Raw genomic sequence first — 23,811 nt, forward strand, 5'->3', positions numbered from 1 at the left:
GCATAGGTCCGCAACGACATTGGAATACGCTATCCCAAAGATAGGTCGGAAGTATCAAAAAGAGCCGTCGGGAGAACTTTAAACTCTTATGTAGACGCATCTCAACATATGCACAAAGACCCTGTAAAGATAAGTGAAATATTACGCTACATGGGGCTTTGAGCCGCGTCCGATCCGTGTACACGCAAAGGGCAACACAATGCTTTCCGGAGTCCATGCAGTTCGCAATGGACTTCAGAAAGAACTGCGTGTCTGACGTTCATTTCTGCCCGCAGGCGCGTGCCCTCTAAAATTGCGGGCACGCACTCTTTGTATTTCCGCCTGTATAGGTCATACGTTAGACTACTGATGTCTATTTGATTCCAAGTGTCCTACGATAATCCGTTATCAATAGTTCCATTCCCATAAAAATGAGGAGAAGTTTTACTCAGGTGATGCCGCCTTCGTGTACTAATCCTAACCTAAAAATACAATTCTTTCGTTTAATATTATTCCAATGTTTACTGCACGAATTAACCAGAGAAAATCACTTAGTTTTTAATGGAACTCTATGTAACACGTACGAACATATTGGTGTTCTGCAGTTCAGTATGACAAAAAATAGCTTTGCCACGTAAATACGTTGTACAGAATACGTCGACAAGCTTTATTGCTGAAAATCTATGCGTTTTCTTTCATATTTTCTTATATTGAAAAGTTATGCAACAGTTTCGTCCCTAAAGTAACTTAGTTCAAGTAACGTGTATGGCGTATATTTCTCAAATTGCCGCCAGCTGTAGTTGTGCTTCGACTGCGATGGCAGTATACTGTTTATGCTAAGGCCTGCTTACGAGTGGACGATTAAGATGAACAGCACCTGTCACCATGAGCAGCAAAAACCAATTTATCTAAACACTTCTTTCAACCGCTACAGACAGAACTTTGGGACGAGATAGCGTTAGCAACAAGTGGTGAAAATATCGGGCTTCGTACATGATCCTGTGCTCGCACGCTCGAATAGTTCGGTATCAACAAAATGTTTCTTCTAATTAGTAACTAGCGTTTTATGTCACTGATTCAAATTATAATTAGGAGATGTCAAGTAAGATAATTGATAATTGAATGGTACGCCGTGACACTTGGTAACGCAGGCACTTCGCCCGCTTATTGCTTCACTGTCACTCACATCGCTCACGTTTTTCGGGAAAATTATGTTTGAGTTTGGAATTACTAAGCTTTTGCTTCCATACTTCCATACGCAACGTTATTTTTGTTTGAGAACGTATAGATATATTTTGGCAACAAGCACGTTGGAATACTTACCTCTAACAATAAGCTTCATAGTCACTTGGGTCTCTCCGACTTCATTAAACACCATGCAGACGTAATTTCCGGTGTCAAGTACTTCGGGTGCGTTAAACTGAAGAACGCCATGCAACTGCTCGATTGTTGCAGATGTGATCGGTAATAATTTTTCCTCCTTTTTTCGGTACCACCTTTAAGTAAACGAGTTAACTACCATATCCAGTGACAATAGTCGGCATTAACTAAATGGAGAAAATATAGCGTGAAGCATTTGAATAAAGTTCAATCGGTCAACCCAAATGTGGCGACCCGTCCCCCTTTTACAGTTGGTCAAGGCCTACAAACTACTACAGATCACGCCTGGATACCATTTTTCAATATACTTGCAGATAGCCTTTACATTTGCAGGACAAAATGACGTTTCATATTATCAGTAGACTTATAGATATTTCTTTTATGCCTATTCTTACCGTTCCCGGTCAAAACAAGCAATATTTAAAAAAAGTTATTGAGATTTCCGATAACGCTTCAATACATAATACAATTAATAAAAGAAAGATTTTGCAAACGGTCACATTGATCCATAAGAGTAGGTTTAGTGTTAAAGCTGCAAAAGATACCGATACAGGGTGACTTCGTCGTCGAACTTTTGACACTCACGACAATCTGTTTCACACACAAACCGGACATAGATATTGAATGAAGCATACGTCCTGCTACACCTTCATTCTACCGGTTCGCGTTTAGTAAGCCAACAGCCTACATCAACGCGAATCCGAAAAGGCCTCCTTTTTCCGTATGTGTTAATGCATATTACGATTCCTTTTCATTTATGCATGTACAAATCGATCTTTGGATGAGTCGCGAAGGGAGTTTCCTATTTGCGCTGTTTGTCCAACGATATTAATGCGACCAAACGGAGAATGTGGGTTGACGGCCCGTAGCCTGGCGAGCAAGTAAGAACGAACGAAGGAACCAGCGCGGTGAAGCGTACACAAAAATTCTGTGTTGACAGTACGCTAACGCGCCCGGATGCTGTACGTCTGCATAGAAACGCTCCGGAAGTGGTCGCTCTGTAACCCACAAACGCGTTTGAACAAGTTACGGCCTAGCCGGAGCAAGGCCACAGCAGGCCAAATGCACTCTGAAATGGTACGCCGTGACATTTGGTAACGCAGGCACTTCGCTTGCTTATTGCTTCACTGTCACTCACATCGCTCACGCTACTTTGTGGCCCTCTTCGGTTGCTACTGGGGCTAGGGCTGCTTAAAGCGCGTTTGTTACTCTTGGACGGCACCGCAGGCAGCACGCCCATTGGGGAATCTTTCTGACAAGTTCAATAAAGCCAACTTCGTGTTTAGCATCACGGCCTATTTCCTATTTTATCCAAATTTCGCCCAACTCCGTGTCTCTTGGCCCTACATTCTTATGCCCTCTCCTCCCTCCCACCGGCCGTCCTCTGCTGGAGTTTTCCGGTCCATCCATACCCCACACGACTTTAGGTTGCTTGGCTTTCCACTCGGTCGAGCTAACATGTGGGAGCACTTCGTCTTTTACGTTAAGCATCAGCGCAGAGGAGCTTTTTCTCGTAGCAAAAGAAGACGTTACTCTTCTGCTGCTGCCACTACGACTGCGGCATCACGCTCAGAGTAAGCTATTCGCAGTCCTTAGTGGGCGCAGAGTAATCAGCGTTTAAAAAGGCTTCCTTTTTCGCGGCGTCGGTTTTTCCTCAAGATTCCGTTGCCAGCGGAAGGAGGTCGGTTCTGTGAACGAAGCGCATGTCAGCCATCAGTGAAGTTATAAGATTTTGGACGGTAGCACTGGTGCTGGCTCAATGGATACCTTCACGTTGTAACTCACATACCGCATAAGATGAGTGTGCATGACTCTCGTCATATGGACATTTATAGATAATTCGCAAAAATAAGCTTCCGACGATTACCTACATTTTGAAATAGGTATTTCTATTACAGACAAACAAAATAACTGTGCTTCATTTCTAGCTCAATTCTAACTCTTCATAACTGCACATGCAAACAGCTGTAGTGGTAATGCGTACAATAATGATACACCCGTCATAATTTGTGCGAACGTTTTGCATAGACGCGCAAAAAACGAGCTGACTGCTTTTATGTATTGCGATGTGACTATTTTATACCCAAGGCACCCTGCACAGAACATCTCAAAAAGGAACCGAAGCAAGCAAAAAAGGATAATGAAAGGATAAGAAAGGATGCTCCCTGGAATTTTGCCGTCCCATAGCCCTTTCACGCTCATCTCTTGTCTTGCGCCTCTGGCATCTCTCTAAGCCGTCGAAGCTGCTGACTGAAACCGTTAGAGCACACGCACGTCGAATCGACCGAATGAGACCTGCCGGTTGAATTGTGAATCGCTCAGTTTATTGTCTGCTTGCTGATACCCCCTCCCCCCCCCCTCTGTGTAGCGTATGAGTATGAGACAGATCTGAAGGGCTCCGTGCGTTTTCCAAGGAAGATGTAATTACACCGAAGCAGTGCCACATCTGGGCAGAGACAGACTCGAAGGGCGTCAAGAATGACACCTGGTGATACGCAGACGGAGCCTGGAGACGAGAATTGGTCTGCAGATACACATAGGCATCGACGACGTTTTCGACGGACAACAAAAGAGAACCAGATACAGACAGAAGACAGTGGAAAGACCGTGCTCTAGGACAGCGGCAAACGGCAACGGATAATGAATCGGTGATATGCAACAGACATACTGAGCTGTTCCTGATCCATGACTCCGAATAAACTAACATATTAGTGTCTCTATGACTGCCTGAAGCTGCTTGAAGGCTATACCCCAGCCAGCTGGAGAACTGCAGTGATCGTATAGAGAGGACAGAGGACAAAGAAAGAATGGCGGGAAATAACGACTAAGCTTTGCCTAGTTGACTGAACTTACGGAGTAGTAGGTTAATTATGTGGACTAGGAAGATAGGTTCATCTCAGTTTAGCACGCAACAAGTTAACTTTGACTTCCATGACAAGAGTATTAGATGAGACGATGCAAGTAATACGATGATAGATGCATTATTTATGAAATGATCGAGCTTTCATGCAAAATGGGCTAGATTTTTGTCCTTTACTCGGGGTGGAATCATTTTCCGCGAGCGAATATATGTAAGAAAAATCTTTCAAAATACAATATATGGCATGGGTGTATATACGATACGAGATCTGTTCATGCTCTAGGACATCATTTCTGAGGTATGTGACATATTAGGCCGCTGTTCCGCAACAGGTGCATATAAACGACAACTGAATCACTCTAATATGGCTCTAATCAAATTCGGTGGCGAAAAAAAGGAATTAATTACGTTCATGATTTGATTATATAGGTATGTCTTACTATTAAAATTCAAGTAAGGCAGTATTATTATTTGGCATATTTAATACCTGGACTGGAATAATAACTTACCTGATGTCGTAGCAAATCTATTATTCCATTTTTGCGCATGCGCTGTCTTGTAACTTTAACTGTGAACACCTATTTGTAAATTTATGCGTAATAGCGATTAAAGCTAGCTCAACTCGGCGATAGGATGCAATTGAAAAGTGGGCCGATTTACGCTTGCTTGAAGATTTATCAGAGGATCAATGTAGGGTGCATTGATAAACGTCTTCCGAGCCGACAATAACTAAAAACAATGAGTTCCTTTTACTCCTTAATATCACCAATTTCTAGTTCGGATTAGCATCGCAATGAGGACTAGTAAAGGTCTAACGGACACAATAGTGATCTTTCATCTAAACAAGCACGTATTCTCACATGGTCCCAATTTTACTTGTCTCTATAAAGGTTCCTAATATTTTGCACAATAAACACAAATGCTAAAGTAACCCCGTGCCTTAATTACTTGTATTGATCGTTTTCATTACGCATTAGTATTAGGATTTGCTTTATTGTGCGATCCCTTTCCCTCCCTCATCCTCTCTTTATTTTAACTGTTGAAAGGAGTAGTCACCGTTTGGGTCAATGCCGGCGTACAACCTTACTCACTGATATAGTAGAGTTTCTCCAGTTACTCAAAGGGCCCTTGGAGTCGTTTCCGAGCTTCGCTTTGAAGACTATGGCGTCAGCCTTTATATCGTATTCGTTGGTTGTGTTAACAGCCGAATCCACTGTAACAGCAAGCAGCTCAGGGAAGAGGGATCTCGAAAACCCCACTTATTCAGATTCCGATATTCGTTTGAGGAGCAGCAGGCTGTTTAGTAAGCGAGCAACTATAAGCAGCACGGCCTTCAAAAAACGGAGAATATATAAGGATACCGGCTATCCGTGCGTTACCCGTCGATGCCTTTAGTTCCCAACGTTTCAGCCAACGAAATGGGAAGTGTATTACTTGTAATAAAACAAGCCTTTCCTTATGACTCTCTCCCGTTTTCTTTCGCCTCATTCTGTTCTTTTCGTCTGAGTCCTTGTCCCTGCGTGGGTTTACGTTGCGCCCCCTTCTTTCCACATCGTCCTTCTCAGAGTCACAACCCCCATGGAACACGCAACTCAATGAACCGCCGGTTGTAAAGCGGAAAAATGGGAAAGGATAATCGGCGCATCGTGGACACACAATTATCCTGGGGACGTGCGGAATGACGTATGGGCCTAAGCAGCAGGCAGCCAACGCCTAATTCAGACTAGAATTGTCTAGACTGCACATTTAAAATGCTAAAATACAGATTGGAGAGCTCTTACCAGAAAAGTGCAAGGAGCTGTTTAAAGGGGCGCTAGACTAGTAGTGTGGGGTAGGCGAGAAAAGACAAGGATGGACGACAATGAAGAAGACGGCCAGCAGAAAAATCCGAGTAGAACATAAATTATTCCGAATTGTCTTCCCCAGAGCTTATTACTTTTTACGCTTCCAGCAGTTGAAGCAGTTGAAATATATTATAATAGAGTGGTGGCATGTTTGAGCAGTATTGATATGGGAAAAGTCACGGGCATTCGTATCTTCTACTGAGTCCCCTTGCTTTGTCCTGCTCAGGCCAGGAGGTCCACTATTGCTGCCAAAAAGGGTCCAGCAATACCTAGGCTTCTACTAATGCCGTACTAACGTACTGGGTTGTCACGTTCATTCCCAAAGATTTCAGACGCTGTTTTATTTGAGATGGTTTGTGAGTCAGAAGATCCTTATAACAATTTGTTCTAAATTATCTTAGCCATTTCGATCTGTGTAACAAAAATGCAAATAATAATAACGTAGTGAAATAAAATTCGTATAATGTTAACGATGCAGTTAACTATGCGACCCCCAACCGAGAGTTTTGGCTTTTTCAGTCACCATCTTTTAAACGAAGCAAAGAATCTGCTGTGCTGGAAGGGTCACCTTTTCTGCATGAATCAAACATGTGTGTCGCTCGAAATTTTTTTTAAAACTCAAAAAAATCAAGCTCAAAAATCTCCTGTTATTAGTCATGTTATTTTGTTATAAGCGAATGGACGGCCTTCGAACCGTTCGATGATATTCGGTTGTCTCCGATGTATTCTTAGTATTCTACAGTAGTCGGGACACGTAAGTGATACACAAGTAATTAGATTGGTAAAGCAGGGGTCAGGGGCACTAATTCGCTACGTAACTTAGTATTCTCAGGTAATATTAGCTAAAAACAGAAGTTTACGGTGTTCGTAAGTTGGCTGTTAATTGAACCTATTTGATGCCCAGAGGCAAGAAAGTTGGACTTTGAAAGGCGCTTCTGGTAACGGCGGTAACGCTGCTGGCGTCTATAGAGGCGCTGCCGCGAACGCGACCGTAGCCTTTGCTGAATTATTAATCTTGCGGGGAAACCCGGAAGCCAAAGAACGACAGCTCCGGCCGAGAAACGAAAGCCTCCCGGCTCAGTGGCGATACAGCCAAATCAAGAATCTGTTGGTAAATGATTCGGCCCTAATGAAATGTTCATGCCACGCTTAGGGCTTGGGTTCGTCCAAGCGAGATTTTTTCCGGGTACATATAACTGTTCCATCGTTATATGTACCCGGAAAAAAATAGCAGTTCCATGGTTGACGTATTACATAGAGACACTGTTTCAAGCGTTTTATACGTAGCAAGATATATACATTGGGTTGATGCGTTCCATTTCAAGAATTACCACCACCACCGCGGATTGATTTAGAAGTATAATGGCAAACAACTACGTGAATTTGTCCGCCAGGGTAGTATTGCCAATATTGTTTTGCGGAGCTTGTACATACGTAAGAGGATTTTAGTATGAAGCTCCGTTTCAAGGTGTTCCGCGCGAAACTGAATTAAAGACAAACACTCGAATAATGAATATATCTTCAAATAGGGACTTCTACATGGGATTCCGAAACCGCTATGACATCAGCTATTAACGATACTTAGCGGGTCGAGTAGGCACTTTAATAGGAACTAAAAATAATAGTAACCAAATAAAAAAATCGACAAGTTTATGAAACGAGCAAATTGTGAGGTAACAAAAGCTTAGCTACCTCTAGCTTCCTATCTGGTTTTCCAAGTTGTCTTTAATAAATATATGACGGTGTTTAGACATGCGCTCGATAATTTAAGCACTATTTATTTGAATAATAATACTTTCTTTGTGTTAAGTGTATGCTTAATATGCCTTCTCTTCATTTACTATTTGTTCAAACGGCTCAACCTGTGGATCAATGAAGTAGCGGACAGAACACGTCGCACTGCTTCCCGCCGCCTACTTTCATCACAATTTCATGTTGTAGTAAATTACGTATAATAAGATTGAAGAAGGTGAGCAGACGATACCACCATAGGAACGTCTTCGGCTCCCTTTCTGCTTTCGGGATGATGGAATTTGCTTCGATCAATCAGATGGGAAGCCGATGATTTTGGGTCTAGGCTGAGTTACTCAACACGAGCACTTGTATTGCGCTGTGGTTTCTCAACTGAAATGTTTAAATAGATGACGCGGTTTGAGGGAAAAATACAGTCACAAAGAGTACCCTTCAACTAAGTCCATCCTGACCTGTTACAAACGGCGGTGGTTCACCGGGCCGTGGCTTGAAGCGCAATAATAGTCGAGCCAATGCGACAAGGGCATAAGAAAAGCAAAGAATAATGAGAACCGCCAGCCGTTCCCAAAAAGCTTTTTACTCAGTCAAAAGAAAACTACAAAAGCAAGAAAGGGCCAGGGAGGATACGCTAGCGCCAGCAACAAAGCGAAGTCGAAAGAGTAAGAAGGCAGATCGGTGTATACGGTGCTTGCGGAGGCAATGGCGGTCACTGTGGCATGGAGCAAACGAGGAAATGATATGACGAATGCGACGGACTGGAATAAGTAGACAGGATTATAAGCGGTCTTTACCATCCTCCGCTACTGTATTATCCTGAGAAGACGACTTCTGCCTTCACCGGCTCTGACGCACGAGAAAAGAGAACAGAAAAGGGCGAAGTCGAACGAACGCGGCGAACGAACGAGTCGCGAGCAGTCAACGCAGCGTCAATACATACATAGCTGTTTCATTAGGTGGTAAAGAAGCAGAAAGGGAAACACCAGACACACTAGACAGAAACAGCAGAATTTGTGAAGCCCCGTTGTTTACAAGTATATACATATCTCCAGGCGCGAGGAAAATAATTACATATGGGAAATTTCTTTCAGCAATGTTGGCGTTATTACTTCTCACTAGTCTAGAATTAGTAAATTGTAATGGTAAAAAGCAACATAATCGACAGTTGAATAATCTGAACTATAGATCTAGCTAAATCATGGCACAGTTAGAATCAAAGAAGAAGCCAAAGCATAGACAAGCAACGTACCGGTAGCTCGGAACAGGAAATCCCTCAGACAAACAGACGAAATGAGTAAGCTTTCCTACTTCAGTGACCACCTTCTTACTATGGTACGATACTACCGGAACCTGATTTTGAACCGGCTCGAGTACCATAAGTTTGATGAAATTGATCGTTGTTGAGCGTCTTTTGTTGAATTGATCCTCGACTTGACACTTAAACTTCCTCATGTCCTCCGTGTCCAGCTTCTGGCTTTCCTGAACATATAAATCGCCGGAAGATGTCATCAAGTAGCGATCTAAAACACATATAATTGAGGTACAGTTGAGTTGATGACTTTCAAAAGCGAAAGTATTAGCTAAGCTGGGACGTAACGCAAAAGTCGCTATATCGAAAGGCAATCAGACTTACATATTGTAGGGAAGATATCCCTTTTTGCAAAATAAAGCACACCTGGTGAGGGATGTTCGATCCGATCAACCCAAGCTTTTGAGTTTCCTGGCGTCTGCTACAGCTCCTGTATGTTCGTCATACTATAAAAACATTTTCGGGCATACAAAGAGTGAAACCTAAAGAAAGGCGTCGAGCCTACTGGGGTTAGGGTGAGCGTGTAGTACAGCACTAGGATAAGTTTTAGGACAAGATGGGTCATTGCTTTAAGGTGAGTTTTTTTGCCCCACCCAGTAGCGACAGTACGCAAATGCATTTCCCCACGAAAATCTCAGTGTCCGTTGAAAAGATCAATAGATTGTTCCAGCAGGATTTCATCTCTAAAGTATACCATAGCATCAACAGGTGTTTCATATAGTTTTCGCATTCTTTTTTTTACAAAGAAGTAGCACTATAAAGTCCCCTAAAATACTACGCAAATCGGATAGCAAATCTCTTTTGGTATCATCGCCGCCGATGAAGGGCGAATGAAAATATTATATGAAACCCTTTCATTTTCGAAGGATTTTAGCAGAAAGTATAAGCTACATATGGGTGTAGCTGCCCTGCTGCGTTTGATAACGAGAGCGGGCGGCGGGCAGGGTGATGTTGAGGACCGACAGTATCAGAGATTGACAGTGATGGAGCATTTTGCAGGAGGATGGCGCCAAAAAGAGGAAGAACCACAGCTAGATTCCAGAAGTGGTTCTAGCGGATGCAGCAATAGAAGATGGGTGTAGTTGTAAACATGTGGGCAGCAGTATGAACGCCGAGTGTACAACAGATCTGAAGGGTCCTAGGATTGATCCGGATTTTGCACAGCCAGGGGAGCCGTCACATCTTATTCCGATGTGTGCTGACGTTATTTGTGCCTCACGTGCTTTTACCGCTTCTTTATCCGTTTCTGATGAAACATTTAATTTTATCCTGTGTTGGAAAAAGACTTTATGATGTCAGCCCGAATCGGATGTGCCCGCGTATGGAGCTTACTGACGGGCGATAATAGGACGTTCGAATAATAATAATACAACACAATATATATACATGTATAAATTTGTGCATTACGTACAAATGTGGCTTGAGTGTGCATCGTAAATTCATGCATCGCAGTGCATAGAATGCTGAATACTGAGACCTGTTAGAGAGGTGGATTAATATGTTTTTGATTTGACAATTACTATTGCATTAAATTCCTGCTCATTCATATGTGCTTACCTCCGTAAGTGCTTCTCGTGATGACGTAGCCATCGGCTCGATGCCACGAAGTGACACTGAGGAAGTCTCCCATATGTCATGGGACTGGACATTGAAGTAGCACCGCGTTACCTCGAATTACATGTTTGACGTCACTCTCAAATCGCATCTCGTAGTTAGCCTTCGAGAGAGCTAAAATTAAAAATGGGATTTGTAACAGCATCGATTAGGAAAATACATGGGGAATTGGGCACTTTGTAGGTACTTTTAGGTAGCAGCTAAATACTGCGCACCTAGTCACATATAGGAAATGTTATCAGTTGGGTGAACAAGTGCTTCAGTAATGACGACCTATCTATTCTGAAAGCTATTACTAACCTCAAGTACCTGTGGGGATCATATTTTCTACGAATATTTCAATGAAAGCTAACGGCTAAGATGTTTAAATCGTTGTTATTAAATCACAATGTTGATCCACAATTTATTATATCTATCAATACGGAATTTACGTTTTTATTTATGAATGCATTTGTATACTCAGTGTTTCATATTTCTCTATAATATCTAATAGTCTTGTAATAGTTCTGTCACATAATTGTACCATCAAAAAAAATTAAACCGTTCCGATTATGCCAATAGGTTATTTAAATTAGAGGTAGCTGCCTGTGGAATAGGAATCAAGCAAAATACCCTAGGCACCCGTTTCGGCCATGTTCAGACAACTCTTGACCTTGCAGGCAGCTAACAATACAAAATTTTACATATATTAACTATGAGATGTTACGCTGTGTACTAAGCTGGAGACTCATTCTCTTTGTTGCCCTTTTTGCCCACAGTTCATGATAGACCGGATGGCGGACTGTTTCTAAACGTAAACTTTCTAGTTTATGGTAACACTTTTTCTTCTCTAAATTTAAACCTGTAGTAATTCATTCTCTACACTCCGATTGCAGCCAAGATTACTATTCGCTAGACGCACACATAGCTGAATAGTCGATAACAGCTGCTCAAATTGTTATAGATTGTTTTCGTTACGGTCCGTTACGTTCGATGCTCTACTTAATCTCAGCCACCAAACAAGACATCCCATTGCAAATTTGCAAGGGTAACTATTGTTAAACAATCAAACACCTAAAACCGTTCGATTTGCCAGTCCCTGGTTATGAGTGCACTTTGATCGAGTGTCCTGTACACGCGTCTGTGGTTACCCTGCGTATTATTACGAGTGTTAACGTTCCTTCTTTTTTTTTGTCCCCGTGTTGTTCTCTCAGAAGGTTAACACAATAATTCGTACGCGGCCTCATAATCCGACTTCATTGTACTCATGCTTTTTTTTTTTTTTTTTTTTTATTAGAACTGTTGTTTTGATAACTCCCACATGCCGCACGCACACTTACAGCTCGGCAACGTATTGCCCATGCGCAGGAACGAGAAAGTCTTTTCAAAGGCCACTTCTTTCCCGTTTGTGTTACATAGGGAATCGATCTTGATCTACCCTGCCTCTCCATCCTTTTGATTGATAGATAGTTTCATCAGCGTCCCATATTTGAAAACACCAGCAACGTACAGCCACTAGAGAAGTGTTTGCAAATCGTAATGCACACAGTTTATGTAATCGTCGTAGCCAACAGGGCTGGAATGATGGGATCGAGTTCGAGGACGACGGTGGATGCGCTGCATCGGGAATAATGTGGGTCTCTGTGAGCGGATGTTGGTGGAACAGGCAGAAAGACTAAGGGGCCAGGCTGTGTGAAACGGGGGTCATTAAAAGTGCATCAGATTTTTCTGGAGTGACAAGGTCTCAGAGTGACATAGCATACGGTGACAGGGTATACGAACTATAGAAGCAGGGGCAGAAGCTGCAGCACAGAATGAAGATAGAGAACGAGAAGTGCTGTGCAAACGAGAACGAAGGATAGAGAGGGAGTCTAACGGCAAACCAGTACGGTACTTAGATTCCCTAGGCGAGACTCGCGAGAGACGTAATAGAGGGCTAGTTTGGGATATACGTCCGATTAAGGGAACTATGAAGGAGGCTTCATATTTCCGCTCCAGCAGAGCGGATGCCCCTGCTACCACCGCAGCAATGAGACGCGTTTTGCTCGTACACATGCCTTCCCCTTCACCCATCTCGCTGTTCAGCACTTGACCAAAGCGACAGCCTTCAGTAGCCGCGGTACTCGCCGCGAGTCCGGAGGCAAGAAGAGTTGGAAAGTCCTACAGAAACCCTGTCTCGGACAGTAGCAACAACTCTATAGGACAGCAAAATTGAGGCAGGACTGCAGCCGAGCGAGAGGGAAAGATCGACAGAGGGGCACGAGCCGTGCGAGGGAAGTTAGTGGAATAAGAAAAAGAAACAGGATTTGGCAGATTCGACGGTGCTGTGCGTCCGCCAGAACAGCAGCTAGAGTCCGTGTAGGAACGAGAAAAGAAGAACGGAACACAAAGAGGCGTCTAGCAACTGCACAGCTGCTCTTTTTTACTACTTAGTGTTATGACAATACTTATAATTACCATAGTCATTGGTGACATGGATCGTAGCTGGTAGGGTGTGGTCTTCCTGCTATCCCACAGGAAAAATTGATATATAATATGCTTAAATGTATGTTCATTCATTGTTGAAAATTAAGGCTGAGTTTACCATCTCTTTAATATATAACTCATCGGTACTAGAAACATCGCAGTTGTAAGTTCCGTTAATCCCACTGGAGTAACAAAGAGCTCATATAGAACGATGCTAACTCGCTTCATAAAGTTTTCACCCGGACCAATGTTTTTCGACTATTTTATAGCTCATAGGATTAAACTAACACGATGAACTATATACCTGCAAAGCTTTGCTTATTACAGGATATATCGGCGATCGTAGTGTTACAACAAATCACCGACATTATCGACAAACAGGATGCGAGTCAAAGCCTTTTTAATACAATAATATAATCTATTGGTTTTATTAAGAATACTCGCTTTTTACTTTAGTGGCTAAATGAATCGAGCGGGGTCCACTGTCATTTCCATATACGTGTACGAAGTTTACATTTTCGCTGCCCAATACTTGTCTTCAGTTTCGGTTTTCGGCAGAGTTGTAACACTCACTGTAATTAGCCGACTACTCGGAAGCCCTCGACGCTTTCTACAACACAGTGGTAAATTTCCTCCGTTCCCAGAGGAGGCGATCGCTGCGACGACGTGGACCTCTGCAATCCCCAAAGACGGCGGTGGACGGAGTTGGGTAGGAAGCTGATAAGGGCGTTCCAACGTTCATGGTTGTCAAGGAGAATAAGAAGACTCGACGAGTTTCTTGTCTTATGGATGTATCCAATGTCACTGTGTAATCTTTTTCTTCGGACGGAATGGTATTTTTGATAGACATTAAAGTATTGGTGATATTATACGCTGTGTAAAAATAGTTAATCATTTTTTTCAGTGACAATGATAGTAAAATGTCAAATTTTTTCTTTTTGTTTTAGGACCTGTAAGTAGTAAAGGCTAAGTCACTATGTTTTAGTACAATGCATAGGGGTAGATAATCCATATAGATATAAACGTTAAATTGTATTATTAGATAAGTCATCCGTGACGACAGACTTAGTATTGTCAAAGTGTCTAAATCATCGAAATATTCAGCACTTTTAAACCTGCTTCTAGTACGTTTTTCTATAAAAATAGTATTTTTTTTTTTAAATAAGAGGCTCTGTGAAACAGTCATATTGGTTCCCACAAACAGTATGTTTATCGAGTGACACTTGCGTACACAGTTTTTTTCAAGACAAAAAAAACCGTATTGATACAATCGGAACCAATGTAATCCAAACTAATTTTCGAGCGAATTTTTGTTTCACAAGGAACCCGGCTTTCGTGTTTACCATTTTACTGCGCGGACGAGATAACGGTCCGTGAAGCGCTCAGTAAAGGGGAGAAAGCTCGCACTTCATAACTTCTTATCTGACAATGGAACTATCAGGCATTTATGTGGAAAAACATGATCTGCTCAGAAAACAGGTCAACTTCCCGCTAAGTTTTACTGTCATTTCCATCTCATTTAAATGCAAATTGGCTCACTCTCACGTAGTTAGATATCTGCTCGAGCCTGATGTCACACGAGACTAAGTGGTCGCCCTAAGCTGGCTCAGTTGAATGGAAAGATAGAACATGCGCAAATTAGATGTTTTCATTTGAATGTACGCAAAGAATAGCGTAAAAAGACTTGCCTGTGTATGTCATAGAATTCCTGACGCCTTTGGTACACATTGCGATACGTTATTTAGTACATTACTAAGACGCAGACACAATCTACTTTAATATACACGAAGCAGCATATATGTACCGATTTATAATTTTTTAGCTGTCTATATCCAAGCTAGATTAAATCGATTTTTTTTTCGGAAAATCCATCCTTATCCTCATCGATGCCTTTTAATTAATCTTATTGTCCAATGGATTATCGAAGCTGCCGTTACCGTTTCATTTGGAGTCATGTGTATTTCACCATGCAGCTATTTATTGATTGCAAAGTATTAAAACATCACAGTTACCTTCTACATATGCTAGGAACGCATGATATAACGTCAGTAAGGCAGGATTAAGATCATCAGAGTCATACCATGCCTCAGGGAGGAGTTACAGGGGCCACAGTGTCGTGAGACGTTACAGTCTAAGAGGTTACTACATACGTAAACATACACTGTATTGATTCTCAGCATCTGTGCATTATTAAGGACAAAGCAGTGCCAGCGCAATCCGAGAACATCTTACCAGCTGCACCTCCACTCTTTTGCAGCGAAACCCACCGAACTTGGTCTCTTCTATACGAGATGTGATTGGGCCAACCCAGTAGGCCCAATCACATCTCATAGACGCGCTACGACGCGCCTCTACGGTGCTTCCATAATTGGCCGGAAAACGTCTAGCTCAGCTGTGTGAGTTACTGCCATTTGTTGATTAGACAAGCAACTGATAGGTGGTCGATTAAGCCTCTCCTTGTTTTTTCGTTACGCGTCGTCCTTTCTTACTCGTAGCTTTAATGATGTTAGAGAAGGCGTCTCAACTCTTAACTAACTTAATCTTAGATTTAATTTCCTCCACTGTAAAGTCAATTAGTTAGTTGTTCACCAATTGCAGCAGCAGAAGCACCGGCACTCATCGTCGCCGTCCGTCTCGCGGCCGTTAATACAGCTGCCGCTTTTCATGTGTGGCAGACCATAACTACACCCAAATAAAACTAGGTAAGTAGACTGCCCTTTACTGGTTTCCTCTGACTGGGCAACCGAACCGGCTGCCACTCTCGCACCGGTCGGAATATATAAGAATATATATAGGTATAAAGGCCGCTGTTCGTAGAGCCTATTTGGCCGATCAAGAGCGAAGGTAGGCCGAGTAACTCTTACAGCAGGCGTTTCCAGCACGGGTTCTCGACCGCTAGGATCATAACCGAGGGAGCAATAGCAGTAGCAGTTACAACGACGCCGAAGCGAAATGACGAAGTATTCGGAGGGTATGGACGATCGCGGCGCTGCTCCGCAGCGTTTCTGGCCGCTCTCTCCTCGGCGTCGGGGGATTGTTGGTGTTATCGTTAAAGTAGAGGATGTTGTTGTTGCTGTTGCTTTTGTTCCTTTTCTCGTATATACGGTACGCTCAACATAATTATGCTTTTGTTTGTCCTAATTTATATCCACGTGTATGCATGCTAAGATGAATGGTGGCAGCGCCATCTTGAGCATAGTAGCACAAGCGGCTTCACTAGGTCTTCTGACTTAATAGCCTTTTAGTGCACGGGCCTCAGTTACCTCTTTCTCGTCCCCACCTTTAACCCTTCTACAGTCCCGTTTTCGAGGTAGTCCGCAGAAACAACACACTGTCAGTGGAAGGCCCATCTACGTCTACGACATAGACGTTCAGTGTCATTACCTGTTGGGTGCTATGAAGATAAGCTTCCTGGGTATTCGCACCGTAAGGACTTGTAGGAGAAGATGTAATTTAGAATAAGACTAATCGTGAAGGGATGATGAGATCAAAATTATTCGTCTGTGGACTAGTCTATCAGATTTGTTATTGCAATTAAGCATCCACGTTTTTCCACAAAATAGCATTAATAGAGATGATACGATTCATACAGTGGTGCGTTAAAAAAAGAAAATGTGTTACATTTCATTCAAATGGATCTTTGAGAAAGCTTTTGACTAGTCCAATACCAGAACGAACGCTGTTATCACAAACTATACTAGTTGTTAGATCATATCAACTTAAAAATACCTCTAGCTTTCTCTAAACCGACCAGCTTATAATTTTTGTACTATGTTCCCTTAGGGATTTCACAACGTACCGGCGTCGCAATGTTAAGAATACGCTTTACTTCACAGCTTGTTAGCGTTCTTCGCATCAAATTTTATTCATTTACCTTTGCTGGTAATAGTAAAAGACTCCGTAAACGCGGATAAATAACACAATATTAATGAAAGTATATAGAACCATTTAATAGTAGTTCGCTTTATATGGGTTAAAAGTCTCGTCGAAGTTATAAAACTTATTTGGGAGATGTACCAGATGTTCTACAAAAGATGGTAGTAGGGCTAATGAGCGGCATGATATCTATCACAATTTTTCCGAATCTGGAGCACCTCCATGTATTGTCAAACTCGCGAAGATCTGCTTTCCTTCCAGAGTCCATGGTGTAACTTATTCACGGCAAAGTGCATGACGACACGTCTAGTTAGCCGGTTCGTATCTTTTCCTCACCGAATCCGACGCAGATAAATTTCTATGAATTTCCGCGAATTTTTGTTCTTAGTTGCTAAAGTTTGTTTTGAAGTTTTCCATTGCTGAGAATTTAAAGTGATGATGTAGGCCCTCGAATCATAGTGGCGAGTCCTATGCCTGATCCAAGTGCTCTTTTGAAGAGGAGGACACGGACAAGATTAAGTTACTCAAGGTTCTCCACTGTAAAATATTCCCAAATGACGCGTATCCCATTGGCGATCGGAGCTATTTTAAGGTCGAACAAGCTGAGAGCGGTTAAGGGACAAGCGATGAGGCGATTTGGTGCCCATACAGCCAACACTGTCTTCCTGCATCTTTCAGTGACGTGCGCAGTGAAACTTCAGCCGTTTGCAGAAACGAGCAACCCTAGATACTGAAGCCGGTTTACACAGGTATGAAACGATTTGGAAAATTTAAGCTGCCAGTCGTGCTGTTCTGTTTCCCCTTCATCGCCTCCGTTTTAATCAGGTTTACGGTCAGTCTCAAATCTGTGACTGCCGTGTGTATAACTAAGGCGTCCACATACAGGATTTATTCGACTGATTTTTTCGCCTCTTTATTTGCGCCGATAGTTCTTGTACACTCCTATTTTACATTTTCGTAGAAAATCTAGAATAAAAGTGGGCTTACGTTGTCTCTTTGAGCAAGGCCGGTTGTTTATCAACGTCGATCATCAAAATCCTGAACGGTCAGTAACGCCGTTCATGACTGGGCCGTTCATGAGGAGGAGGAGCGTTCCCTCTGGGGACCATGTTACTCCCTTAAGATGACGTACACATTTTAAATAGCTAGTCAGTTTCTATTCCCGGCCATGATGATGGCGCGGTTGGATTGTCCTTCTTTTTAGGGATTACTAAGTAGCTAGCATTTTTTTAATGGGTTGAGACTATATCAGTATGTAAGCATTTGTTAAATAATACCGTTCAGCGCGGTGCCAGAACGACGGCGTATTTGATATGTTCATTTTGATGTGATCTATCACGGACCAGGAGCTAATCCGGCCAGCTGCTGAACAGCGTGCTGCGTTAACCAGTTGTATAACTGGCGTTCTGAGTCGACGATGAAACGGGTCTCCAGCCGATAGATGGACTTAAAAATGGGGCTGAAGGGTAGAACCACACATCGGCTACAACCTTGAATACTATCTCGGTCCTCTAGGTAAGGCTGCAAGTGTCATCAAACCACAGCGTGTGCTTCCGTGTGGGACGGGAAGGTCATACCATAGATTCGAAAATTGAAACTAGATACTACGCATCAGTTTTGGTATTCATTACATCAAGCGCAGGGAAAACTTTGTGGGTGCGTTTTAGCTTGTCTATATATAGGCATCGCGACGGAAGTTGGCATTTGGCAGTTCGCAGATTGTAAGGTCCATTGTCATCGGTGCTTGGGCAAGAATGCCTGCGCCCTTTGAATGATTTTCACCCCAAAACTTTACCTCATTCCTGGGTAGGTTTGTCGCAAGTATATTGGTGACTGAACTTCGTGCGTATCCTATAAAAATCGGTGTCGTGCTCGTTTTGGTACCTATGTCTGCCTAGTCGCTTCGGGCCGCTTAAAGCTATTAAAGTATGTGGTATCATCTTAGCAAAGCTGACAGGTCACACGAGGTACGGAGACGAAAGGTGACACAGAAGAGGCATCAGTATATTTGTCAGGAGTCTTAACTTTATTTAGTTAGCAGACAAAATGGAGAAAATCTTGTGAAAAGCCAACCTCCCTCCAATCCCGAAGGGATTCGTAGGATCCCCGAAGTATGCGACATATTAACTCTGCTCTGAGAAGTGTCCATCGCCGCCGCCTGTTACCGCCGCTATTGCCACATACTTTTGTATGGCTAGGGAAAGACAATTAGTCTGGGTACTACAACTCCCCCTGTTTTTTTCGCTCCCATCCGAGTACTGCGGTTTCCTTAGACGTCTCACGGGTTACGGGTGGTAGCGGGGAAAGTGCTTGAATGACGAGAACGGACAAGACACAGGATATAAAAATGGAGACCCACCCTACGCTACTAAATTGTCCGAGTGCTGTTGGCCGCTACTCGACTGGACTCTAGGCACAGTGGACAGACAAAGCGGCCGGCCACCGAGCCAACCTACCAGCACTTTTCAGTGTAGTTCCGTTAGAAAGATACGTTTTCGTTAACTTGCCTTCTCCGCCGATACAAGCACATTACAGTTGGATGCGGAAGCCAAGCACAACATAGGGTTACTTTGCTGTGGAATGGTAAAGGCCTGCGGCATTGGGCGTGGACAGAACCTGAGTATCAAACCCGATGCGCGTCTCGTTGCCTAGTTACACTTTTATCCCAGTCGGGTGGCTCGACGGAAAATACAGGCCTACTAAATACATATATTTAGCCCGTGAGCTATTATTGAATTACCTCTCATCTCAGCAATCATTTACGCAAGAATACAAGGTTCCATTGCCATTAGAACCCTAGCTTCAGTTCGAATGCATCAGTTATCACATATCGATAATAAAATGTCTGTTAAAGGAACTAGGCTGTTAATCGGTATCGACTAGATAATCGGGGGGGTGCAGAAACGTTTCGCTATCCCCAATTTCATAATTTTGCTAGTTCATAGTTTAATTATCAATCTTTGCGATACAAATTGGGAATATTGTAGTAATTTTTTATTGAGAAAAATATATTTAGTAAGAACGTCTGCTTACGGTTATTTTGTACAGATATACAATAGTAATGTAAGGACAAACATGGTACTATCTATCAAACAGTAGCCTTTGTTTTGCTTGGTTTTTGATGAGGCCTGTCCTAAGAACAATTTTCACCTTCCAGTGAAATTAAGATGAATACAGGTCATTAGAATAGCTTTTATTGTAGGCACCTTTTTGTGAATGCTAACCAGAAAATTACGTACTTGATTGACCGCTTTTGGGGTGCTTCCATGATTCCGTAGTGGACCGCGTTTAAGAATCCTCAAACTGAAGTGCGCGATACAGATGTAAAATTCGATGTAAGATTGCAGAATTGACCAGTCATTCTTTGCAGATCGATGACTGCAGGCAAAGAGAAGTAGGCCAAGTGTGTAGAAACCGTGAACGCGATTGATTAGAGGATCGGTCTACATTTGTCGAAAAAGAGCCAGTGGCCTCTGAGGATGTATGTTTTGTCCAGCCGTAGGCACAGCGAGATAAGGCCAGTCAGGCTGTTCGTTCTGACGTGAATGTAAATTAGCTCACGATTGTCTCTACTCACTTGCACAGTTTTCGAGTCGGCCAAATACGAGACGTGTACAGGGATACGCTCAGATTCGAATTTCAGGCGCCTTTGTTTAGCTTCTGTCCAAATATCGTTACGATTTTATTCATAATTCTCGATTATCTTGATATTTATTTTTTCTCTCGCCTTCTAGTAAAGTAAAAGCATGGGAACGAAAAAAAAAAGAAACGTGATAATGACGCCAGAAAATCGGCATGGTACAGCTTTAAATGAGATGTCTAGTAATAATAGAAGCTAGCTTAACCTTGACTGGCTAAGCCGATGAGCTCGTCAGCATCGTTTTTAGCATATCCCGCCGACTAGCAATGTGAGAACATAATATTCTCTTCTTACAACCGACTTGGTATTTACAGGCTTCAATGAAAATTTGCGGGGATTTGGCGTCTTGAGGGCAAGACGAAGGCATCAAGACGTAGTCATAGCTTGAGTCAGCAGAGCTTGGGGATATGACGACCTGCACGTTTCTTGGTACGAGCCTTGAGACAGCCTGAAAGAAAGCGGACTAAGCTCGAGAACGAGAAAGCGATCACAGAGAAGACGCGGGCAAGACGATTTTTCACCTTAATGGCAATCACCGTCGAAAAAGCCTGCCGGTTGCTTGACCTGCTACACGACTAACGGGCAACTTGATAGTATCTTCAAAAAGATCGACTTTGATCAGGCTGCCTAACAGCGAATGCTTCCACATGCTATGCCCTTTTCTTTGTCCCAGAGAGCCGCATCAGACAGACATCTCTAATAACCTTAATTTCAGCTACAACGATACGAAAGTGTGTCAGCTTCCTCTGTCGCCAGCACGGAGGAAATGCAAATAGGAGGCACCGTATAATTCGAAGGAAATGCCACGGTGCTCAAGTGGAACCTATGTAATCATTCACCGTCGTGTCGAAATCGAGTGAGAAAAAAGCGCAGCTAAGCACGGATGGTGCACAGGTAATACTATCGTATATCTGTTGTTTTTTAGTATATCAGCGCAGTGACATTGGTTAATTTTATTGTCTAAAAGCTATGGCTCCTAGTGTCATTGTTGCTGTTATTGCTTACTGAACTACGCTTTTGCTATGGGGTACAGCGGTCCCGTTAAACGATGTTATCCGTTAGTTGAATTGAATAGACCATGTGTAGCGCCCGATCCAGATAATTCTAACCACGTCTACCGTGCACGCTTTCTTCAGTAGCTTTCAAATCTACTGAAAAAAAGCACTAAATGCATTCCTCTAAACCCGTGTATCCTACAAGAACATCTAACAAAGTTTAGATGCATTTTGAAGCTCCGAAGTTGGCTATTCATTGTACCTTTTACAGGCTGTTTCACTTCTCTACCCTCCCCCCTCTCCCCTTCCAAAAGAAAAAAACGGGTTAGTCAAAGAGAGCGAAGGAAAATGTTACTAAGGCCATTTGTACAACGTATCTGCTGTGGCAGTTCTATTAGTGTTGATTTTTCCCTATCTGTCAAGCTGCTTTGCTGCTTTCTATATATACAACTTTTCTCGTACTAACATCTTATTTCAACGCCTTTCTTCACGCATTTACACGCGTTATGGCTTGTCGTATTATGCTCCTGGCCTGTGTTACTCCTTTGGCCATCTTTCTGCACTCTTCGGTCCGTGCTCATTTGACTTCATAGCTCTCAGCTTTGTCGACGTTTTGCCAACGGCGTACGCTTTCTGTAAAAGACGAGGGCAGGCTAGGTCATATCTGGAGGTTGTCGTGTCGCGCCTCCATTGTTAGAGTTTGGTGGCATTCGTAAGGAGAGCAAAAGACGGCCTAAGTGAGTTCGGGATGCTCTTGTCTCTGTCTCTTCTACGTCGACAGACAGAATTCACAATTGCCTAGTGTTCGCCTCATAGCCTTGAAGGTGAAATGTGCGTGAGGGCGTTGGTGGTTACAGTGACCCCAGGCCTTGTTTGAGTTGCCACAGACACGTGAATAGACACCTAAAAGAGGCTCATTTGTTTGCCAGAATAGAAAATAAGTTACATGATAAAGTTCCACAACTATTCGGCGTAGCTGTGATTGTCTATTATCTTAGTATATTAATTATTATTTAAATGAATGTATCTGAAATGTCTTCTGCCTACAACACACCCATTCGGAGTTCTTTAGGTATTTCAAAGGTGATGGGATGAAAATTTCATTGATTGCAGTAGGATTTTTTATTGTTAGTATCATAAGAACTGCCAAACATATACTCTACGTGAGTGTTGGATTATAGGACATCTGTGGTAGATTATAATTATCAGCTTTTTCATTTTCCTTACTGCTTCTCTGTCAGCACCCACGAATCTCCTTTAACTTCGCAACAGCATCTTTCCCCGTTCTCAAATATAGGGTCATAAGCACTAACCGACCGACAGCCGTTTCAGTCTTTTGTCCTTGTGAAACGAGCAGTTTTTACTGTTCCCCTACACACACACACACACACACACGGTATGCTCGGCCACTTGTGCTACAAGCTCGCGTTGTCTACGATTCAGGGCGCTGTCATGACGGGCTTTGGTGTGACTCTGACTTCAATTTGACTATGCTCGTCATGACATTTTTGAAGCTATTACATGCTCGGTAATCTTCTAAGACTATTCCGATTTTAAACGAAACCTTTAAAAAATGTAAGATAGTTTTCACTTTATTTCATGGATAGAGTACATCGTTTAGTGAAGGAATATTGGCAAGTGAGCCTTTTCTAACTAACAGCGCCACATCAGACGGGCTTGGTTTTATCGGCTTCATCCATGACTATTGTACGGGAGTCAAGCAAGAAATTTTTCAATAGCAAGATGCATGCATATAGGCAGCTAGATGATATCCCACTTAAACTGTTCTAAATACAGTAGACAATGGCCATGATTGATCGAGTTGGCTCATATAAGCCTTTGTATTGGAAAACTACTATTGGTAGCTCGGCCAGTTTCTCAAATACGGTGTCTATCACTTCTTACTAGCCCTTGCATGTTCTTGGCGGAGCTCTCGCAAGTTTTTGAGCACGCGGTGTCAGCGGCTCCCTTATTCAATTCGATAGAAGAACTCCTGCATAGAACTAAAACCTGACACTGATGCATTCACCTCAATTATGGACTTGACAGAATCATGAAGTTGGGCATACGTCGAATGAAACGCATGATGTAAGTAGATTTTGTTTTAAACAATAATTCCA

At 42.7% G+C, this 23,811-nt stretch overlaps 1 protein-coding gene across 3 annotated transcripts in view; it reads right to left on the reverse strand.

The window, feature by feature from the left end:
- The window catches only part of LOC111246697 (cell adhesion molecule Dscam1-like), a 49,238-nt gene that overhangs the window by 23,111 nt on the left and 2,316 nt on the right, over window positions 1–23,811 (reverse strand). Inside the window, exons 2-4 of one of the 3 annotated variants that reach the window (XM_022796708.2) lie at window positions 10,679–10,849; window positions 9,062–9,332; window positions 1,303–1,475 (exon numbers count right to left, since the gene is read on the reverse strand). In XM_022796708.2, coding sequence (XP_022652443.1) covers window positions 1,303–1,475; window positions 9,062–9,332; window positions 10,679–10,751 — 517 coding nt within the window. In that variant the 5' untranslated portion in view covers window positions 10,752–10,849. Of the gene's footprint in view, window positions 1–1,302; window positions 1,495–1,904; window positions 3,048–9,061; window positions 9,333–10,678; window positions 10,850–23,811 lie in introns of those variants that run through there. The other 2 variants (XM_086976597.1, XM_086976591.1) reach the window with 2 other exon arrangements.

This window comes from Varroa destructor, unplaced genomic scaffold (genome assembly GCF_002443255.2).
Source record: "Varroa destructor unplaced genomic scaffold, Vdes_3.0 BEIS01000001.1, whole genome shotgun sequence".
Lineage (NCBI taxonomy): Eukaryota > Metazoa > Arthropoda > Arachnida > Mesostigmata > Varroidae > Varroa > Varroa destructor.